Source organism: Leptonotus elevatus, chromosome 12, assembly GCF_054856555.1.
Source record: "Leptonotus elevatus isolate MCC_2025b chromosome 12, RoL_Lele_1.0, whole genome shotgun sequence".
NCBI lineage: Eukaryota > Metazoa > Chordata > Actinopteri > Syngnathiformes > Syngnathidae > Leptonotus > Leptonotus elevatus.
The window spans coordinates 18,156,816-18,180,615 of NC_141250.1; the positions used below are offsets into that span (position 1 = coordinate 18,156,816).

The window sequence follows — 23,800 nt, forward strand, 5'->3', positions numbered from 1 at the left end:
CATGTCTGCCTCGCAGTTCTGTCTAAGTCATTTGCGCACTTGTTAGGGGGGGAAAACTACTAGTGACATTTTTGGCTTAGTTAACTAGTTCGACCTTAAACTGGATTGTGAATGCATTTGAACAATTTAATACATTCGAACAGGGAACATATTTACTATGTCAATGAGTATGTGTTAGTGCGTGTCATAAATGAGAAAAAAAAAAATAGCGAGCTTTGAAATATGAGGTTGAACGTCTAATGGGGCCAGTGAATGGCTTGTATTTCACTAAATCGATGATTAAATTGCAATCGTAAGCCATTCCGAAATATTGAAATAACTGATTTTATAGAATGAAACCACTGTTCGGATGTTAGCAATGTTACTAAAGGAAAAATGGGTCAGAGTCACTGTTTTTGATTGATATGTTTGTTTACACAAAAGCTATTTTTCTACGGATTTATTATTTTATTTTTTTTGGTGGCGGGCCTAATTTCATAACTAGAGAACAGAAAAAGGAAGACTCAAACATGACTTAATACAATATTCTGTCGCTCTTGAAAAATCTGTCAAAATGCTCTAAAATGAGTGCAAATGGCTGGCATTAATTAACTCTCACTGCCATTGACGGCTATAGACGTCCAAAAATCATTTGAACTATTTCTATTAGTTTAACATTTTTTTCCACTTTTGTTAACGAGTGTGAAAACCTAGAAAAAAAATTATTGTACATTTAGAACAGATATAAAATTAGTGGTTAATCGTGAGTGAATTATTGAAGTCATGCGATTAATTGAAATTTAAAAAAAGAATAATCGCCTGATGCACATTATTACATCATCTTTTTTTTTTTAAGATTTAAAAAAAAATGTCTAGGTGTTCATACTCTTGTTAAGTGGGGGAAAAAAGTTAAATTAATAGAAACAGTTAAAAAAAAAAATATTATGTTTATAGACGTCAATGGCAGTGAATGAGTTAAATGTTGAGTTCATGTCAATATTTCAGTTTGAAAATTCCCCAAAAGTCCATAAAAAGAAACAACCGCGCTCTCAAATGTACCCGGCAAAATATACACAGAATATTACCAATGACGTTTGTTTAATAGTTAATTTATTGTAACAAGTGGAGACCACCGATGATTAATTCAATGACACATTTATGACACAAAAGCTTTGAACCAACATCAAACTATAACAAAGGATTTTTTACATTCAATTATTGGATACATTTAGCAATATATAAATTACGCTACACAAAATATAATTTAGGTATGAAAAGTTACAATAGTGTAACTGTTCATCACTTTCACATTGCATTATGGCTTCTTTTTTTTCATTTTAATAAATCTGTGAGGACAACTAAGACAAACAGCTTGAAGCAAACAACAAAACTATATTACAAAAGAAATACAAAGCGCCCTAATAATAGGGCCGGCTTGACTTTACCAAAGCGTTTAACATGCTTTCATGCAGTTATTCACTTAGACAGATTACAAGGTGATCTGAAGGGCTAATAATAATAAAAATAAATAAATAAATGACACAGTATAGAGACAGTATAGTGCCTTTCCATACCTAGTAGTTCCTCATGGCACTTTCTAATCATTTGTGGGAGGATAAGCAATGTTGTGCTCACCTGACAGCATAGGAAATAAAATAGGGTGACCAACCGTCCTCTTTTGGGCGGATATCTGGGAAGTCAGACCATTTTCTTACGTCCTGTTCGGGCGTCCGGAGGTTTTGTACATTCATGAAAATGTCCGGTTGGCATTCCGTGACTAATAGGAGTTGAAGTACACTGTGTAACTGCAAATGGTACCACAATTTCAAGGCCGGGGCAAGTTTCCTCTTTTTGGGGAAATGGGAATATGGTCACCCTAAAATAAAAATGAATTCATGTAATTTATTGGAAGTGGCAATTTTTAATTTTTAATTTTATTTATTTTTTAATCAAAATATTTCACTAAAGTTGAATTTTTTTTCCCAATTGAACTGTAACACGTTGATTTCGTTACAAATCTCCTAGCTTGTGGCGTTCCAAGTGTTTCCAAAAGAGCCTTTGGACATCTCATCCGTGATGTTGATAATGGGTAATCCTCTGCAAAATACAAGAGACCAAACATGCATATAAAGCTAGTTACCAGAGCGACGCACCTCTCCTGTAAAAGACGATCCGTTACGAACGAGCCGATGGTGCGCAACAAGGCAGATAACGCTTACTTGCACCCCTCCAACGGCACTTGCACTGCGCCATCTTCCTCAGCCGGGATGCTCTGCTCTTCCTCCTGAAGATTGAGTAAAAGCCGTTTGTCGAGTGAAACCATGAGCATTCGTGCATACAAGCGACGTACTGTGATGGCCACAACCTCATCGACATCCTCCAGCTTCTTCTTCTTGCTCTCGGGCATGAGGTCATCCAACCAGCTCAGCTCTCTCTTGCAGAAGAGGCAGTCCAACAGTTTCCTGATGAACACCAGAGCCAACACCTGAGGGAGTGAACACAGTTATGCTTAGGGAAACGTTCAAAATGGCTGACATAGCAGGAAGTGTTGGATGGTATAGGTCAGGGGTCAGCAACCTTTCCTGTCAAAGGAGCCATTTAAAGCCAAATAAATAAGCAAGAATGCGTGTGGAGCCGCAAAACATTTGAAGATTGTGATGAGGCAAACAGTGTCTCGTGTGCTACGCCACAACACAAAAATATGACAGACTTGTCTGCCTTACTGTCATTTTGGGGAATTTTATTTACATATTATAGTTATTTTGACATTTTTGTGGAAATGTTTTTGTACTTTTGGGGAATTCTTTTGTTTTTGGACATTTCATTGCTATTTTTTTTCCTGCCTTTTTTTAAAATAAATGTTCTGACTTTTTGCAATTCCAAAGACATTTTATGGTATTTTTTGGGATTTATTTTCCTTTTGGACATTTTATGGTTACTTTTTGTATTTTTTCTTTTCTGTCTTTTTGGTTCAATCCTCATTTTCGGCAATTTCATGGACATTTTATGGTAATTTTCTGCTTTTCCTCTTCCTTTTTGGACATTTTAAGGTCACTTTTTGGATAGTCGTAGATTTTTTTTCCCATTCATTTCTTTCATCTCTCTTTTTATGACAAAATAAAACTGGACTCTGACATTTTTTGAATATTTAACTCTTTTACTGTCAAACATTATCCCAAAAACAACACCTACAATGCACGTCAATTGAGGTTTTTGGCAGTAAAAGAGTTAATTTTTCATTTTAATCAAAATGTAATCAAATTAAAAGTAATTAATTTCAAGAATAAAACAATAAATATGTAAAAAAATATTCAATATTATTATTTTTTTCTTTTGAGATCCACAGGAGAGGGCCTAAAGAGTCACATGTGGCTCCAGAGCCGCAGGTTGGAGACCACTGGTGTAGCAAAAAACTAGAAATAGTTTTTGTTTGGGTGCTAGCAATCTAAAAAAAGAACCCAAGTTTTAACATGTTGACACTGATGCTATTTGTTAGCTTGTCAACGGCATTTCCCAAGTTGTGTGGTTGTTTCAAAAACACAAGGCGTAATCCTCTTTGCTTTCCATCGAGTGTGAGCTCTTCTATGTTCGCACCATCATGGGGAAGACGATGGCGGCCTTGGAGGTCTTGATGACCCAGAGAAGAATCAAACAGCTGAGCTGGATGAAAGTGAACAGATGCACCTTCCTCAGGGGTACGTGACGCAGGTAGATGAAATCTGGCTGGTGCTTGGCTGGCATGCCGAACAGTGTGAGACGGTCAAAGAACTGGGAGGGGAGGACAAAACAGAGTGTGAGGATTTGCAACTATGACAGATAGGCCATGAATATTGAAAATTATAAAAAAAAAATTAAATAGAAGAAAAAGGGTCGAAAATAGCAATATGTGAAATGTTTGTGAAATTGCCGGATGTACCTGTATTCCTCGGAGAGAGGAGGCTCCCATATAGAGAAAGACGCCATACAACACGGGCATGGGAATGAACTGAAGGACAGCAAAAACACATTTTGTACTTTAAATACACATTTCATGAGGTACGCCTGCACATTTATAGTTTTTAAGATGGATTTTAAAACATTTACACTCGGGGCTGACTTTTCGTGCAGCATAACAGCTCAATTCTGATTCGCCATGTTTGCTTTGAACAAATGTCTACTTCTGCTTTTTTTTTGTAGACTTGATACCTCTCTTGTGAACGTTTGCATTTGATCACACTGGATAACAAAACTAAATACGTGATCACGTATGTAACCTTGAGCACGGACGTCATGAAGACGGAGCAGCCCATGAGGACGAAGATCATGAGGCCGGTGAAACGTTGCTCCCTGATGCCCAGGAACTTGGGCTGCTCGCCGGGCGCCGAGCACCGGGATTCCAGCTTGAGGCTGTTGACGTGCGTGATGGAGAGGACGGTGGCCGCCACGAACCACGGCAAGCCCATCAGGGAGCACACGCCAAGCATCAGCCCCACCATGAACAGATCCAGGTGGTAGCCGCAGCCTTTCTACAAAGTCAGTAAACAAAGATTTTTGTTTGGCAAAATGACAGTTTGGTGAGGGATTTTTTTTTTTTCATGTTTTGAACGGTGTCACACGTACCGATTTTTACTCTTAGCCAACTTTACAAAGAATGCTCCAATTTGTCTCAATTGTTATCCACCCCGCTGGATCAACGGCAAAGGCAAGGAAGTACCTTAAGCTTGTGCTCCTTCCTGTTTATGATGACAGCTGTAATCTGCTGGTCCATGAAGATGAGGATGGTGCACAGCAGAGCTGGAAACAGCGTGATGACGACGGTCCACCAGGGGTTTGGACCCAACGGGTTGATGAACCAGCCTCGATCGTCTCTGGTTGGCTGGAATTGTGAAGGCATCAGAAATAAATCATGCTCATGTTGTTCTTCCGTACATCCATTTTCTGGAGTGCCCGGGATGGGCGAGTGCACATCAGTAAATCATCATGAGCCATTTTCTTTGCTTATTTTACTTTTATACTGTTTTTCCTCATAGTGCCCAGAAATGTTTTTTAAATTTATTTTTTGCTTAATTGCAGGGTGGCTAATGTGTCTATTGTAGGGTTCCTTTGACGGCACAATTTTTTTTAACACAAGATTAATGACCGCCCCTTACTTGGACAGACTGTATTGGGGGAATTCCAATCGCAACGCAGCAGACACGTCCACGTCATAATTGAGCAGAAACTAATTTAATAATGATGCATATACTTGTAAAGACTGGGGTCAAGTTGTATTTATTTATTTTTTATTTTTTTGTAGTTCCTTCATGTTAAAGATGAGATAGCTCTTGAAAAATGACCTCAATACATCACTCGTTTTGTTATTTTACAGTACAGCACTTTTTTTTTTTTAATTTTAACTCAAATTTTTTAATTATTATGAAGTTTCGATATCAATGACAAAAAGATGCAGCCATAGTTTTATTAGTTTAACATTTTTTCCACTTTTATGTTAACAAGAATTTGTAAACTTTTTGAAAATTATTGTACGTTTAAAACAGATAAAAGTCAATTAATTATGATTAGAATTTTTAATCGCCTGACAACCCCTAGTCTATTGTTGATATCAATTGTTAACATTAATCGTTTTTTTTTTTAATCGGTATCTATCCATATCTACGGCCATCTTGAATTTGTCAATCTACATGTTGACATCAAGCACACATTAAAACAGACTCCCCAAAGTTAACAAATCATTTTATAGTCTATTAACACTGTCAAATATACATTTTTAATGAGATTTGTAAGAAGTAACCAAGTTTAATGTCTTACTTCTGCTTTACTGTATATTCAAACTAGCCGCCAATATTGTTTTAGGTCAAATGACATCAGATTACATCAATGTCGTTGTGAAGTCAATTAGAAAAAATAGATCCATTTGAACATTGTGATTAATAAGACAAAGTATATTAAATTTTGTACTTTTGTAAATTTCGTAATTGTCTCAAAATCTTCATTCGCTCCCATTTGATTTGTTAAAAATAATAACAGCATAATATATTTATCTTAAATTGAATGTAACTTTTCAAGCACGACGTTTGCTGATCGAATAGAAGGAATCCGGCCTTGTATCGAGGCGGGTGGTTTAAACAACAAGCCTCATCCTCACTCACCTTAAACACACTTGGAACTTTCAGTTTTGGAGAGGGGATCCCTAAGGAGTAGTCAAGCAGGACCATGGTGAAGATGGTGATGAAAATAGCAAAATCACTAATGATGGACCTCACCTGATGGGAAAAAATTATTTTCGAAAAAAAATGGGATGAAAACATATTAGACATGATGCTACCGTGTCATGTTGACCCACCTTTGTACACATATTTGTTTTGAATTCAGACATGTTACAGTGGTATACATAAAATAAAATAAAAGTTTAGCCCACAAGCGGGCAAATATGAGTAAAAAATGAACATATTTGGAACGTTTTTTTAGAACAAATAATGGCTAGCTTTATCTCCAATTAGAAAGTGAAAGCTTTACATTCATTTTATAATGTGCATCTTTGGGTATGATTACAGATGCATATTGTGAGATGATGTCAAATTTGTTAGTGGTTTGGAACATAACTTAAATGTAGTGTCAGTGACTAGAAAAATGTTGGGTGACCGCTGAACGTACAGGTGTAGTACTGGCAAGTATCCACCAGGAAGCAACATTGCACCATATCACACAACATGTGTTAAAAGCAATGAGCTGTGCTGACCATCCATGATGTGTTATACCTTTGTGGGGAAGTAACTGCTGAACCGGAACTCCTTCAGGAAGGACGACATGAAAACGGTGGAAAAGAAAAGAATGACGCACCAGAAGAGAACGTCGGGTACGTAAGGTCCGCTGGGACCGCAGGCCCTGCCCACAAACTCGCCGCGCTTTTCAACGCAGTCCTGCAAAGGGATAAGCAGATCATGCAGGATGTTATGATTAGCAATAAATCGGAATTTGAGTTTCCACGCGTGGGCTTTGCGAGCATCCATTTCCGCGGGAAACAGAGGTAAAAAAAAGAAAAGAAAAAAAAAGATGCAATTTGGTGGTGATTTGCAGTGAGTAATCCAATATAATCCTGCCCACATGCCCTTAATCTCCTCTGTTCTCAATCTGGGAGAGCATGCCACTTTGAGGTGGAAAAAATATCAAAGCGCGTTTTGTAATTGCACAATTTATGCTTTTTTTTTTTTTAACCCCAAATCAGGGCAAACTTGTACCTTGACCTCCAACGCTTCCCAGTAGATCTCGGCCGCAGTGATGTTATTGAACTCCCAGTACTTCAGGGTGCCGTTGGTGGGGTCAGAAGGCTCAACGCATGAACATCTGCGGACGCACATACACATCTGGGTGTCCAAATAATCCCACATCTGTGCCGGATTTACAAGTCTTCCAAGAAATGTGCCGTAATGATACTCTTTTCCTGTTCTTTTGTTTGTGCGCGAGAGTAGCTGTCCACTTACGAGTACAAGGAGAGCTTGTCCACGTTGTTGTTCTTGTTAATGGGATAGTAGTCCCCCAAGTAGAGCAGTTTCTCCAAGGCCTCGTAAATGAAGATGATGCAGATGAGCGAGGCGAAGGCTTCCTCCGTGAAACGAGTGATGTAACACACCAGGGAACTGGCGTCAGTGGCCACCAGCGCGATGCAGAGGAACGCCGTCCACAGGCCGATGCACGTCCTCAGGGACAGGTAGGACAGGTCGTACTCCCTGCCGGGACACAGGCGCACAATGGCGTTCAGGATATTGGGTGAGATTGGTCACATTCAATTTAAAACGTACTTGCAGAATTTGAAGAGTATCTTTTCAAATACAAGAACGGGCCCTGTGCTGCCCAGAATGGTGAGCGGCTGACCGGCAAACAAGGAATAGGCGATTCCCGTCAACGAGGCACCAAACAGCGACTCAATTGCACTCTAGGAAAAGGGAAAAGGACAGTGGAAATGCATCATATAAACAATCCTGCTTAAAAAAAACTGTAACCTAGTTACTTTACTGATTACTTCATTTTAAAAGTAACTTACAACAAGTAATTTGATCTATTTTATGTATGTATTTATTTATTATTTATTTATAATTTTTGTTAATTTTATTTACTTCTATTTTTACTTTAAACTTTTTCATCCATCCAGTGTTACCAAATTGCCGACTTTCTCGCTAAATCTGGTGACTTTCCAAAGCCTCTTGGTGACATTTTTTTGCCCACTTTTTTTTTTTACACACTTTTTGCCTCTCCCACAACGTTATTCCTTTCTCCTACATTGTCCTTTAGTATTACATGCAACTTGCCAATGGGCTCCTTGCACAGCTCGACTACTTCCTGAATTTAACACCACTCCTTTGTTTCCTGTCTTTCATGATTAGACAAAGTGATTAATCCAGGTGTGTCTGGCCATTGTCGTCATGGTTACTGAGGTTGGGCACACCTGGATTAATCAATTTGTCCACGCGTGAAAGACAGGAAATGAAGAAGTGGTATTGAGTTCAGGAAGCAGTGGATTTGTGTAAAGAGCCCATTATGCAAATAATGCAATGACGTCATTCAGCGACTTCTAGAGACATTTAAGACAACCAATAGCAACTTTCCTTACTGTGAAGGTGGCAACAGTGGAATTCCAGCTGACTTTGGCCCGAGGTGGGCTACTACCAGCAAGGGCGGAAGGATTTTGAAAAATTATCTAATTACCATTTCCCCGCCTCAAAATTGCAATTGTGATTTAAAGTGGAAGTCAACCTTAAACATTTCTTGACAATAATAAGTTATATGTGACCTCACTAGTCTAAAGATGACATTTTGATTAATATTGCATTTGCGGGATATGAGTTATGCAGCAAAATCCAGCTGTTTTTATCCATCTCAGTGGGCGGCCATTTTGCCACTTGTTGTTGACTGAAGATGACATCACAGTTGCTCAGGGCTCAGGCAACGACCAATCACAGCTCACTTGTTTTCTGAAGCTGGGATGTGATTGGTTGTTAACTGACACAGCTGAGTAACTGCGATGTCATTTTCACTTGACAGCAAGTGGCAAAATGGCCGCCCCTGAGATGGATAAAAACTGCTGGATTTTGCTTAACTCATATTCCACTAAAAGATAAGATCAAATCAAAATAGCGAGTGCCCTACTATGCGTCCTTCAGTCGCCTCGCCCAAAAGTCCTCCAAAGGTGATGACAGGGGACATGCAGGCACAATAGAGGAACAGGAAAGAGGCCACACACTGCAAACTGAACGCATCCGTGTAGTCAGACAGGTAGTGGGGGGCTTTACGCTTGATGTCGAGAATGAGACCACCAAACCATCTGGGGATAGACAAGGAATGTACTGACATTGAAATGGCAAAAAAAAAAAAAAAAAGCTACAATCTTTGTTGACTGACTTACTTCCCCGTGCGTTGCAGTTCAGGACCTCCATGGCCTTCATGCTCTTCTTCATTCGCCTCAGATAAGTCGTTTAGTAGATTGGTGTTTTTCTTCCTCTTTTCCTGTTCAACAAAGACATCCGTCGGGTTTATAGGAACTAACATTTTGTGTTACGAGATACTAATTCCGCTATCTGGTCAGCTGGGGCTCCATGTATGAATGAAGTAAAACAATGCTGGCCACTTATTTGATTGGCCAGATTTGTTAGTGAAAAAAGAACATGTACAGATAGTCGTGCAAAATTTGAGCACTTCCCTTTGTCCTAAGAAACAATGTCTGTACCTTATTATTTATTTTTCTTTTTTCTTTTTTCTCTCTTTTCTTTAAGAAGTCTGTACCTTATTTGACTCCATTGTCTCCACTTTGCTGCAATTTTACCGTGGCCAAAATCGATTTTCTTTGTCAGAATGTGCTGATGTCATTTCATATGAACGGGATTTGGCTTGGACTTTGAAAATGTATTTAGTATGGAATAGAAATGGTTCCTTGAAGAGGACCTATTGGCCAATCTTGCATTTAATACCAGCTACATGCTGACATTTTGGGCCAAAACTGGTAATCCTGACAAAGAAGAAATATTCAGAGAATTTGAAGATTGGTGGAAACTGTGAAATTGTGATCTGTAGATTGTTGAAAATAAACTCAACCGGTGCTATTACTACAACACAATCCTCCGACAACAAATAAAAGAACCAAAAATGGTACTTACCTGAGAAGGTACATTTTTGGGTGGTTCTATTCTAATAGATGGATCCCACTCTCCTGGTGGCAAAACTGTCACTTGATCGAGAAATTCGTCAATCCCGGCAATCAGGTCGTTTCGGTCCTTGGCTTTATATGCAACATCGTGGAAAACCTGGAAAAAAAAAGTCAATTGGGGACAGGTAATTAACTCCAGCTCATTGTCCTCCACAATTCTACTGCAATATCAATCACTTCTCCAAATCTTTTTTTGTGTATCACACGCTGCGTTACGCAACTGGGAGGGGGGGTGATCAGAAATGGATTAAGAATCCATTTGAAATTCTTCTCCATATTCCTCTTGCAGAAGTTTCACATTATTAAGCCACGCCCAAGGCAAGAATCCAATTTATTTTACCTTTATTAAAATGGGGGCTGGAACCGATTCATGGCATTTCAATTCATTTGAATGTGGAAAATTCATTCCATACACATTTACCCCTCCCCAATAAGAGAAATCCGCTATTAAGGAAAACAAATCCATTATTGTACCTTATTTAAGACTCTAGGTATGTTTTGTTGCATTAATGACAAAGAGAGAGCAATAGCAACAGATGAGGCAAAAATATTGCATATTGTTACAGTGTACGATCCATCTATGTGTTTACAGTAGGTATACAATCCGTTTTTTCTAAACTAACACATTTATCATCTCACATTATAGATCAATAATCATGCCCAAATATGTACATTAGAAACTTTAAAAAAAGAGAGCAATGATGATGACATGTCAAATCGGTAAAATTAACGAATTAACTGAGCTCTCCAGAAAAAATAAATAAATAAATAAATAAAATAAATCTGCTGCTGTCGCTTTCTGTAGACATACAAAGCCGGATTACAGTGGATTTAACGTTGAATATTTTTTTGTAAAACAACAGTATGCTGCCATCTAGTGGTCAGCAGTGGAATTACATGCAAAATCACCATGCGCTACAACAAAATAGTAATTACTGTACACAAACAATTCTCAAAATAGAGGACTTTATGTATAAATGAAGTTAAATGAAGTGACCTTGTAAGTCAAGGTACCGCCGTGTACATACACAGAATGGTGATGCGATGATAGGCAACAAGTGCTATCGAGTCAGTCAAGTCTCATTCCTTTCTTGTCTCACCTCATTTTGTTAAGTGACCACTACTGCACATGTCATCTGTGACCCTTTATTGACCTTCAATCCAGGTCACTTACCAAAACCTCGCACGCTGAATTAAAGAGTAGTGAGTCCGTCATCAAAGCCATTTTTTTTCTCTCCGATGATGGACAGGAGCCTAAATCCTGGTCAGAATGGGATGACTAATCCCCAAAAGCTTGTCATAAAAGCTGTGAGCCATGCTGAGAAATGTTCCATCACTTTGGGAGCTTGTTGAGTTCTGCTCAACTGTGAATTCATGCAAACGTGACATGCGGTTGCTGGGCTGGTGAGCTTCTTTACCTCGTCTGTCATGAGCGTAGCGATGGACCGTCCGATCTCGTGATACTGGGGGGCTCTTCCAACGGGTCCCAGGAGGATAAACAGAAACCTAACATCCAACACCAAAACATGCCATTGAAGTTTGGATGGAGGTCCGGTGGCACGTTTGCATCCTCACCTGGTGGCGATGGGGACCTCGGCCAGCCCGCTGAGAAGAACGGCTGGTGAGAGACGCACAAAGGCCACCACGGGCTTGTTGAGGAAGTCCAACTCTCCTATTAATACGTTGCACGCCTCGGCGCCTGGTGGGATCTTCTTCATAAAATGAAGGTCCATCTGAAAGATGAACAGTACAGCAGGAAATGTTGAAAATCTTTCTACATACATAAAAATCAAAGCTACTTTGACATTCTTCTATTTCATTCATCAAAAATTGATCCGCCAGTGTCGGATATGCTAAGCAATTATACAAGGTGTCCCACAAGGCACGATCCTCTTCCTTTTTTAATTTCAGGTATCATTTCGGACATTAAATACTAGGGCTGTGCAATTAATCAAAATTAAATTACAATTTTAATTATTACATTCCACAATTACAAAATCAGCATAACCGTAAAAAAAGAAGAAGATTATTAACACTTATTTTGAGTTGTTTAAATGTATACAATTGCAACTTTTTATTTTACTTTAAAATAAGAAATGTAATAAATTGTTTTTCATTCAAATTTTTTTTTTGCATAATTGTAGTGTTTCAAAGAACTTTATTTTAAACATTTTCTAGTTTTGTACCAAAAAATAAATGATCCCAATCGTGATTTCAATTATTACCAATATAATCATGATTGTTTTTTTCTTCATAATTGAGCAGTCCTATTAGATATCTTGTCTTTGTAGTGTATTTGATTGAAAATGATTTGAAAATCAGTGTGTTCTGTTTTTATTTATTATTTACGTTTTACACAACATCCCAACATCATTAGAAGATTTTAAGACCCAGAATCATGCTAAAATCCACTGATGACGTGGCTTAAAACATAAGATCCTCAAAGATGAAGAACAAATCACACTAAAACTGTGTTCCATATGAATCTTTGCCCATCCAACATTTTTAGAGTTAATCCTCACATTTAGCACAAACAGCTATTTCGGACCATCTAACTATCAAAATGCATTATTTTGGGACGTGTTATGTAATGTCTGAAATAAGAAGATTCCTTTCATAATAGCATGCTTAAAAAAAAAGCCAATGTCTAGTTTCCAATGCCTTGGAAAAAAATGATGCAACAAATGTTGGCAGAGTGAAGGTGTTGATTTTTCAGCGCGAATTATGTGGCAGTAACAAGCAGTAACTGGAGTGTTGCTTGTTCCTTCATCGCAATCAAAGTTGCACAACAATCTAGAAGGTTTTATCATGTTTCGTTTATGATGACTATTCCTATATGAAAGGATAAACATCCTGTATAGACAAGTACATTACGATCAAACCCTGACCTAGACTGAAGAGCACACTCATATACTGTACATTATGTCGATAAGGTTTTAACAGGGATTTTTTATTTTTTTTATCTTTGTCTATTCTCTTGTGCATTAATTTCAGTAAATGTCTATTTGGTTCTAATCCTAATCCATGCTAAATATATATTTCATACATTACCAAGCCATAAATGCATGAATATTATAATTCAGGAAGTTATAATAATAAACGTGGGGTTCTTGTCCTCTCAGTGTCCCATCTAAGCGAAATGCAGCACACATATACAATAATTGTAGCCGTGCTAGAAATGTGCGTTAGTAGGCAAACACAAACAGTTCGTTGCGGATGATAGACATAAAAAGCAGGATTACAGAGGGCCGCTAATTATTCATGTTCTCACTATATTGCAGACTTTTCAACGAATGTCCAGAAATGGTTGTCGCTCCCGCAGAGCAGAGAGAATATATACGTACTTGTTGGTACTGTATTTGTATACTCTGTATGTGTTTTGCTACATGTGTGTTGTCTGAAGGTTTCTTATGACTGCAATATCTATGCCAGCGGGGTCCAAACTACGGCCCGGGGGACATTTGCGGCCCGCCATCCATTTTTCAGTGGCTTGTGATATATAGACTAAAAATTGTATTCGACACAGTTAGAATAAAATAAAATAAAAGAAGTTTGGAGATTGTCAAGAAGGGAGGGTGCCGAAAAAAATAGGTGCCACTATTACAAATAAATTGCTTTATATACTGTAGCACCCCCCCCCCCCCAAATAAAACACAAATACATTATTTGTACAATTTTTTAAGGCCAAACACAATTCCTAACATTATGAGGCATTATTATTTTCTGTACGTGGCCCTCAAATGAAAACGTTTTGAGACCCCTAAATCTATGCTAATTTCTGATAGCCTTTCCAATTATATGTTAGTTATTTGAACATAATATAATTAGTTTGAACATTTTGGTGTTTAACTATACAGTGTTAACTTCTTTTTTTATTTTGTGTTTCAGTTTTACAGAAAGCACGATATAAATAAAGATGAGTTAAGTTGAGTTGAGAAAACTTCAACTGCTTGAAGCACTTTTCCCAGTGAGATGTGTATTAGTTTGTCATTGCCGGGTCCTAAGAGCACCTTGCTTAAGTCGACAGAGCTGTTGTCTCTGGTGACGTCCCCTTTTCCATCTGGACCTGCCAAATGAGACTGTGAAGATGTCATCTGACCTGGAGAATACACAAAGAACACATTAGTCTCCCTTATTGTGGAGAGGCGTCAAGAGTCATCCTGACCATTCTTGTCCAGGTGAACGTCTGACGTCCGTCGGCCCATGTCGGCGAGCGAGCGTACGATGGGCAAGCGGTTGGCCAGCTTCTTCTGGTTCTGGTGATGGTGTCGCTTCAACAGCGCTTCGTGCACTTTCTTTCGGAGCTCGTCGCCCAGCGGCGAGTACAGCTCCTGGTGGTCCAGTACCATATCTACACAAGAGAGAAAAAGGGATGATTTTTCCTGCTGCGACTGCCCTCGTGTCTAACTTCCAGGATCTCATGTTCTTATTAGTGCAGATAGAAGACGTTGTTGTGGCCGGGAACGCGGCTGACTCCCTGTCAATCAAAGTGGCTCCCATTTTTAATCTATTTGAATTAATCCATGTAGGAGGTCTGTAGTTTCAAACGTTCAAACTGGTCTTGGGATATTTTTTTCAAACTTGCTTGAGGGTATCCGGACGGTTTTATATTATGGAGGTCCAAAAATGCAAAATTTAATTTAAAAAATAAATAAATAGTGTGAGAGCAGAGCTTTCTTATTTATTGATTGATATTTAATTCTATTTATATATATTTATTTTAAAATTGTATTTCCACATTTATTTTATTTAAGGTAGAGAGAGGAGAGAGAGAGAGAGAGAGAGAGAGAGAGAGAGAGAGAGAGAGAGAGAGAGAGAGAGAGAGAGAGAGAGAGAGAGAGAGAGAGAGAGAGAGAGAGAGAGAGAGAGAGAGAGAGAGAGAGAGAGAGAGAGAGAGAGAGAGAGTTTTTATTTCCATTTATATATATATTTTTTGCATTTTATTTTTGAATTCTAGGTTTTATATTAGTTTTTTCTTCCCTTTTTATGTATTTATTTATTTTTAATTTGGGCAGCTTTGTCCCTCCATATCATACCTGCGATCTCCTCGATGGTGGCGGCCCTCATGTCGAGCAGCACGGTGCCGTTGATGATGCAGCTGCGCAGCTCGAACAGGCTGTGCAGCGACAGTGAGGCCACGTAGGGTTTACTCCAGCGCTCTCCTCCGTCCTCCACGTCCTCCTCAAACTTCAGCCACCTGCCGCGACAGTCGCACAGATAAGGCGCCGGGCAGACGGGAGGGAAGCGACGTGCCATCTGCTCGCGGCGCCACGCGTTTCGCTTTGATAGCTCCTTCTCTCACTTAGACTCATTTAGCGGAGCAACGTATTGCCTTTTGTCAGGGCGTAGCTGTAAATACAGTATGTCTCAGTTTGGTGGCTAAATGCATGAGATAAAGCCATCTTGAGACTTTTCACCCAATAATTATCAATAAAGGTGAGGCACAGTGGGCTAGTGGTTAGCATGTTTGTCTCACAGTTGAGAAATCCCGGGTTCGATATGAGCTCAGTCCGTCCAGCATGGGTATTGAGCATTAGTGTCTTTGAATTTGTTTTTTGTTTTTTTAATTAACATTCCAATCATACAGTTTCCGGCTAACCTGCGACCATGAGGAGGAAAATAGTGAAGTTACCTGGCGCTTTCCTTCCACTCGGAATCCTCGCCCTCCCTCATGAAAATCTCATCCATCTCTGTAAAAAGATCGTGAGGAACGTGCTCCTCGTCCTCATCTTCCGTCCCGAGGAGGAACTGGACCCTCTGGGAGGGGGTGTCTGAGAACACAAATGACAGCGAGTGGTCAAAAACCATACGGCTCTTCTATGAACGCAATATGGACAAAAGTAATGGGACTGGGACTGTATGCCCGAGCTGCAGCGTTCTGATTGGGCTGAAGCTGTTTGAAGCCCAGTCAGAAGACCGTTCCAATAATCAAGTCCAAACTTGTCCTGGTCCGTTTTGAGCATGCAACCCTTCTTCAATCTGGAGATGGAATATTACTCAACAAACTTGAATTAAGGGCTCCGTCTCAATACCGGATACTTTTTGTCCACAAAGTGCATTTATCAGTCAAAAAAAAACTTAAGGTATTAAGTGTCGTACCGTAGATGGGAGACTCTCTCCCCTCCACCAAGGGAGGGCCCGCTCCCTATTCCTCCGTTTGTGTTTGTTTCCATGGTGACGGTGCCTGCGATGGCTGCGTTGTCTGATGCTGCCCAAAGGGACGTGAACGCCGATATACAGAGTCCTGTGGCCTGCAAACGTATTCCGACGGGGTCAGGAGGAGGATCGAGTGGCATGTCCACGCATGCGTGTGCGTCTGTGTGTGTGTACATTGACGCTGAGCAGCTTTACAGATAATCATCATAGATGAGTACAGCCTCTTTGTGATAGTCCATTAAATGTTGCATTGTATTACCGTATTATTTCTGCTCATTCCTAAGCATTTTGATGACAGCATGTCTGGGCCTCTTACGCAACCAAACTTAACTAATATCAGATATACACACCTTCTCACTATAGTCACATTTTTATAAATGAGAAGCTTAAAACTGAGCATTTTCATTATCTGTTATCCGTGTAATGTTTTATTGTATTGGATGCAATTAGATTAGTAGTGAGCGGGTTTTGGATATTTCCCTGCTCCAACGCAGCTGATTCCAATCAACAGGATCGTTATCAGGCTTATGCAGTTTGCTGATGGGATGATCATATAGGGGAGACATATAAACAAAATGTATACCAGATGAAAGAACAAAGCCTTAGGTATATTTTTTGTATTCATATCATTTTCATACTTTGTGTCAGTGCAGATTTATAAGCCATCAAATAGAGGGAGTGAACATGTGACATGTTGCCCCAACAATGGGTAAGTTGTCACGCTATATGGAGTAAGACGTCACACTGGATTTTGCAACTAATAAAGCAAGGACAAAATTATCCTTGTTCTCCTGTTTTTTTTTTATCCGTTTGTTTTTAAAGCCAGAGAAATTGTTTATCATTCATGTTGAACATTTACCATAGCCAAATATTCTGAAATATATTAAGAGTCCTTAAGAACTGCTGGCATGTAGGTCATTGCTCTCAGCATCAAATTCCTGTTTTGCTTCCCTTAAACTGGAAATTTGAGATTAAATTGAATAAATAAAAAATAAATAAAGCATTTCGGTTAATGGATGGATGGTTCATCATGAAACTTAAACAAGCCCTGACATGTGGGCATACTGTAGTTCCAACAACTGGAAAATCTATTTTTAAACCTGGCAAACTAATTTCCTCACTCTGAGCATTCTGGCATACGTAAACAGAGTTGCCAAAGGTGCATTTTTTTAAGGGCCCATTCTTTGCATATGTGACAACAAACCCCAAAATGACTGAGACAAGTTGCCCCAAACTACCATGTTGACTAATACTTACCCTAGTTTAAAGTTAGCTTAAAACAGAACAGTGACTTGAGGCATGACAAGATGCCCGAATCTCTCCTCTAACGAGTCTGAATAATTTGCTGCTAGAATTTGTCTATGTACGACGCCCGTAATTTTTTTTTTACTTTGGGTTGGTCAAAACAGATAATTGGCACTCATCTCAGCTCACAATGTGCTATTCGCTTCTCAAACAGTACACAACCCCTGACCATTTATACGAAGAAAACTAGTATTCCACTTTTTTGTTGCGCCCTCTGGTGGAGAAGAAAATTGCAATGTGACAACTTACCCGTGATACAACTAACCCCCGGTGTTGGAGAAGGGAAACATCCAAACCCTGTGAGGCTCCGGCCCTCGAGGACCGAGTGTGCCCACCCCTGAATTAGACAGTGAACGCAAGTGTTGTCACGCGTGTACCTTCAAGATCTTCCGGCTCGAAGTTGGTGCTTTGCTGTGAGCGTGTCCCTCCTCTGTCCACTACAGCTTCATCGTCGCTCCTCTAAAAAAATCACACAAACACACGTTCAAGAACAAACTCTGAGTTCACTTCACAGGGTCTTTAATTGTTTGCATACGTTCAAATAGAGATTTGGCTACAATTGTTTGTTCAACAATGCGTGACTACTAAAGATCTGGATTCCTAATGCAAGTGATGGAGCTCTGTGATCAGCGGAAATAAGTTTGGGAAGCCAACTCATTGAGCTCGGTCATTTCCTGTGAATCCGAGCAAGACACGAAATAGTCCTGAGCGCATTCTCAATGCCACCACACACACATTCAAAGCACTTAATACAGAAGGGATTTTTAATCCTTAAAGCCTGCTGCTGGGTGTCAGTCGTCAGCCCCCCCCCCCCCCCCCCCCCCATCCGCCTCCCCAGCCATCTTGACCTGCAGCTGACTATCGAGGCATTTCCATAATGAACTTTTTTTTTTTTTTTTTTAATAAAGCTGCTGTCGTCTGGCGAGCTGGACAGTTTAATATTAATAATCTGTTTCCAAATACACACTGACTGCATAGTGCATTGGCAGATTACACAGCCTGTACTTCTTGTAAAAAAAACAAAAATACAGCACACATATTAGCTCCCTTTAATTGAAATTAAAAGATGCGTCAGTACTGCGTGGGGCTGTCAAATGTTCTATTAAGTATCTTGAAATGAAATCATCATCCCCCAAATAATTTTCCCGATTGAAATGAGAGGAAATGCTATTAATGCATTTTGGCCAAATAACGTTTGTGGGGTTTGTTTGTTTTTTCAATCACGAGTTATTTAAGAAGAATTGATGTTCCATACTTAATCAATAATGGGATGAACTAAGTGAATCGAATCGGAAAAAAACGAAATCAAATCAAACTGAACTCTTGTGAACCAAAATCAAATCGATTGAGGGAATGTGAATCGATAACCAGCCCTACAAAATAGTGACCGGCTTCACCTCTTTAGCTCGCCCAAATCAAACCCTCAACCCAATGTAATGGGTCCAAAACATTTAACCTAACCTTGGGTAAAAGTAACCTGGCTCAAAATCCACAAAACAACCCAGCAATTTTTTGTTTTGTTTGTGTGCTTAAGAGAGTAAGTGGGGTGAAACTATTAAAACACACGCACAAGCACAAAGCTTGTGTTTTAATGCAGCATTAATGGACCAAAAGAGACACGAGGACATTGCAACGATCCAAATGGGATAACTGGCACCAAACAAGGTTGGATGACTACCACTAGAGTGACAAAATGTTGTCAAAGTGCTGGCAAGCGACCCAGCTTAGGTGACATGACAGGATGTGGCGCACACTTGGCCGGCGTCCCTGCAGATGGTGGAGGCGCGCTCGATGGCGCCGCCGCTCGAAACGCAGCTCAGCCTATATCTTCCGAGCAGTCTGACAGCTTTTTGGCAGATGATTTCTATACAGCACATTTGATTTTGACAACTGACACATGGGCCAGGTCAAATTAGAGATAGTATGGATAGTAGATGGATGTCTAGATAAGTAATTCTACATCTGAACAATTTATGTTCCACTGCATTGCAAATCTCAAAAACAGAAATGGTAAAACACGAGTCGTTCAACTCACCAAACTTCGACGGCCAACGGATGAGCCGAAGGAGGAGTTGACCTACAAGGCAAAACAATCTTACTGTTAGTTTAAAGCTACCTTTTTACTCTGTTTTATTTTTGTTTCACGTGACAGATTAACTGTAAAATGTTGTTTTTAGTTGACCTTGTGTTATGTGGCCAAATCCACACACACACACACACAAAATACACACAAATACGCAGTTCCAGAGAAGAGCACAAAAAGCTCTGCAGCCAAAAAGCCAGGCGCTTAAAACCTTGGGCTAAATGGGGAGGGGAGGGGGGGTGGGGGTGCTTGGATGTGAATGGCAAAGAGCTGATGACAACAAATCTCCATCAAAATGATCAAACAGGACTGGCCGCAAGTTCATGAACTCGATGGAACCCTTTGGGAATACTATTAATTTATGCAACCTGTATGTCAATGTAGAAAGTTATAAATGCTGCATTTTTTACCTAGCAAATAATTTTTGTCAATATTTGCGTTATAAAATAATACGAAAGCGTATTGCATTAACTTGAAAAAAAATCCTGATTTTCTGACAATTTTTTGGGGGGAGTTTTTTTTTTTGTCCTTTTTGTCATGTCATTTTTTAAAATGTTTGTTTTTCTGAATACTTTTTTCAGATTTACTGAGTATTTTTTTCCCTGTATTTAAAAATATATATATTTTTCCCTGTTTTATAGAATAATTATTTTTTTCTGTTTTTCTAAATATTTATTTATGTTTTCCTGAATACCTTACACTAAAACATTAATAATACTGTGTGTGTTACTAATTACGGTACATGCCTTACCTTAACTGAGCCAAAAGGTACGTTGGAGGTATGCGGGAAAGTCACTTGGAGTTTAGAAGTAAAAAATAATAATTACTCCGAAAAACAGAAGCACCAGCTCTGTTTTTCTTAATAGTTTTTTCTCGTTTTTTTTAATCATTTCCCCCCCGCCCCCTGTTTTTCGAATAATCCCGCCCGTTGTTGGAATATTTTTTTATGACAGAAAAAAAATATTCTGAAATTGTTTAAAAAAAATAAAAATAAAAATGCTTCCCCCCCAAAAAAATTATCAGAAAAACAGGAGTTTTATTTTTATTCCAAGTGAATGCAATACGCTTCCGTAACTAAAAGATTATTATTCTTAAAGCATTTGAAAACATTTGTTTAGGCAGGCGTTGCAGTATGACAAGATTGTGTGAGGAACTTAAGTGAGTTATTTCTGTGAAAAGTGCTACACCCCAACAAATCTGCGAATAATTGACTAATAAAAAGGTTTTGCAACTGTGTACAGATGCGACAAGATGGCGGCAAAACACTTCAAATGCGGAGGATCATAAAACATCAACACATGTGTGCAATCGTGAACTCGTGATACATAAACAACAGGATTCAGTAGTTACATTATTCAACATGACACAGCCTAAATTATAATGAACAAACTGATGTGAGCACACATAGTCCAACAAAATTACAAACTAACATTAGGCTAATTGTATCAAGTTGCACTGTTTTTGCATTTACGCACAATAATAAACGTTAGGAAATACAGGCAAATTGTAACAGCAAAGCAAAATAGGCTATATAGGAAATTACAGTAGTAGCTGCATTGCGTGGGAAGCAGAAACATATGTTCCCGTCACAATCAATGAAGAATCCTTAAAAAATATATATATATAATTCGAGGGATATGTAAAAAAACAAAAAAACATTCATATGCGAATTTGCAAATGGATTGCACTGTTAGTAAAATGGTATGAAAATTATTAGATACATTTATTGACGCATAACAACTTTGAAAATGTATCAAAGCTCTGTATTAACTATAAAATGTATGTTACAAAATGAAAAACGGCCCCATCTGGTGGGCAATTACTGTATAGTTCCCTATGTGCTGCAAACGAAGGGATGTCTTATCTTGTGATTAAATATAAAGCAACAGCAATTATAATAGAGCAAAAATTTTCTAATAAAGTTTTTTTATTCTAATTAAATAGCACAAAAATGAACACATTTTCAAACCCCTTTTCTACTTTCTGGTAATATTTTTGTCTTGCCGTGTCCTGACAGCTCCCATTAAAAAGTCCCTGTTTTACCTTTTTTTCGCACTTTCAACATCGCGTCTGTCAATTCCGGTTTGGCTAAAAAGAAATGTTCAATTCCTTACAGCGGGTAGCAGTGGCTCCATGTGCACTCCATGGTCCTGCGTTTCCATGCTGCCGTGCCGTGGGTGGCGATGGAGATGATGGAGAAAATGACGATGATGATGATGATCCTGAGCCCAGCCAAGCGTGTAATCCAGTGAATGGAAGCAGGAGAGAAAGTCCAAGGCGGTCACATGTTCATGCTGACCATTTAGTTACTCATTTTATTCATGGGCATATGCGGGTGAAATAATCAGCTCTAAATGCTAGATTATTTTGTATTCAATGACACCCGGTGTCAGTGTAGCGAGATATCGGATTTGTTGGGATTTCATGCAAAATAAAATCCCATTATGGGAATAGAAATAATTTGAGCTCAAGAGAACTAGAGTGGGTTAATTCCATGTATGTCATTTTGTAGGAAGTGATTTAAAGTTTCAAGACAATACTTTTTTTGTATGCCAAAAATATATTTTGGGGTTAGATATAATGCTACTTTTATCCACAACCAAGGCATTGTCATCATCTTCAATTTTTAAGGTTGGATCCTGGTCAGTGTCATCTCGGTTGCTGAAAGGGGGAACCGGATTAGGGGAAGAAAAGTGTGGTGTAAATCCAAATATATAAAATATGAATAACCTTCCAAATCTTCTAATAATCTCTTAACCTTAATTTCTGGGATGTTTTTGTAGGACATGAAGCCCAGTTTCTTGGAAGTTGGCCCAGTTTTGCACTGACAAATCAGATATAAAGTGCAATAAATAAAATTGGAACTAAACCCTGATTTGGACCAGTACTCATCTTAAAGACACCTTTAATTAATTTAAAAACAACAACAACAAGGGCAATGCTAGTTAAAAATGGCTCCAACAGAAATTTTCTTGACACTTGAACACATATTGTAACCTCTGTTTAGTAGTCCTAACATTAAGCACAAAATGTTTAAGACCGAGGTCCTAAGCAAAGACTTGAACCCAGACCTCTCAACTGCGAAGCAGACAAGCTAACCATTTATCCATTGTGACGCTCAGAAAAAGAAAAAAAAAAAGAAAGAAAAAAAAGCTAATCCTCACTTTTGCAGCTAATATATGAATTGAAATGACGGTGTTGTGCATTTATTTGTCTGACCTGTTTTTGTGCTCCACGCCACCGAGGCACAGCGGCGTCTGTGCAGCTGTCGCCATCTGCTGCTTAATCCGGAGAATTTCTCTCCATTGACCTTCCATTCCTTCAAATATGCACACACACGTCACTTTTGACAACGAAATAGCAATAAATGCCCATTGAAAGCCATCCTAACACACTGCTTGCGGTTATTTGAGCACTTGAAGAAATCACTTACCAAAAATAAAGCCTTCGGTACACTGCCAGAACACAAAAAAGGTGTTAAAAGTTAACATTCCGAACTCCCCGGTGGAAAAGAAAAACGACTCAAGCACAAAAAGGTTCTTCATTTTGCAGCGTAAATCACGTCCAAACGTCACGCCCTTTGCAATAATATGCTATGTACCGCACTCGTGTAAGCAGAATAATCGACCCATTTTTATCCATCTCAGTGGGCTGCCATTTTGTACTGTACTCCCTCCTGCTGCCGACAGAAAGTGACGTCAAAGAGCCCTTGGCTTACCGAGCGAACGTCACGTGACAAACAGTTGAGCCCGTTGACCCTTTGACGTCAATGTCAGTCGCCAGCGGGTGGCAAAGACAAAATGGCAGCCGCCTAAAAAGCGGTGTTCTGATTAATGCTTTTTCCACAAAAAGTGTGAATCGGAATACTATTCTTAGTTAAGGCACATCGAACATAGTATTGCAAAAAATAAATAAAATAATAAAAGTTAGTATTCGCGTATAAGTAACCTCTTGTTTGTTTATAATTTGAACAACAGTGTCCTGTTAGATTGGATGATATAAAATTAGCACTTGTTCATTGCTGTCACGTCTCCACACTTGAAGGGGTTCTTAAAATTGCATTTTTGCATCCGTTAAATTATTTGCCAAATTTTTTGAGC

General features: G+C 39.0%; 1 protein-coding gene across 1 annotated transcript; it reads right to left on the reverse strand.

Annotated features, from left to right (window-relative positions):
- Positions 1 to 1,078: 1,078 nt before the first annotated feature.
- slc4a10b (solute carrier family 4 member 10b) lies at positions 1,079 to 23,378 on the reverse strand. The gene is given in 28 exon segments (XM_086090367.1): positions 1,079 to 2,076; positions 2,199 to 2,263; positions 2,345 to 2,464; positions 3,574 to 3,747; positions 3,896 to 3,964; positions 4,233 to 4,484; positions 4,673 to 4,834; positions 6,108 to 6,221; positions 6,717 to 6,878; positions 7,197 to 7,302; positions 7,440 to 7,685; positions 7,758 to 7,891; positions 9,103 to 9,277; positions 9,359 to 9,459; positions 10,107 to 10,253; positions 11,575 to 11,662; positions 11,732 to 11,889; positions 14,167 to 14,255; positions 14,322 to 14,507; positions 15,193 to 15,353; positions 15,789 to 15,927; positions 16,256 to 16,288; positions 16,291 to 16,407; positions 17,995 to 18,076; positions 19,653 to 19,694; positions 21,815 to 21,922; positions 22,920 to 23,019; positions 23,134 to 23,378. Coding segments are annotated over 26 exon segments (3,246 nt in total). The 5' UTR covers positions 21,863 to 21,922; positions 22,920 to 23,019; positions 23,134 to 23,378; the 3' UTR covers positions 1,079 to 2,000.
- Positions 23,379 to 23,800: the final 422 nt, after the last annotated feature.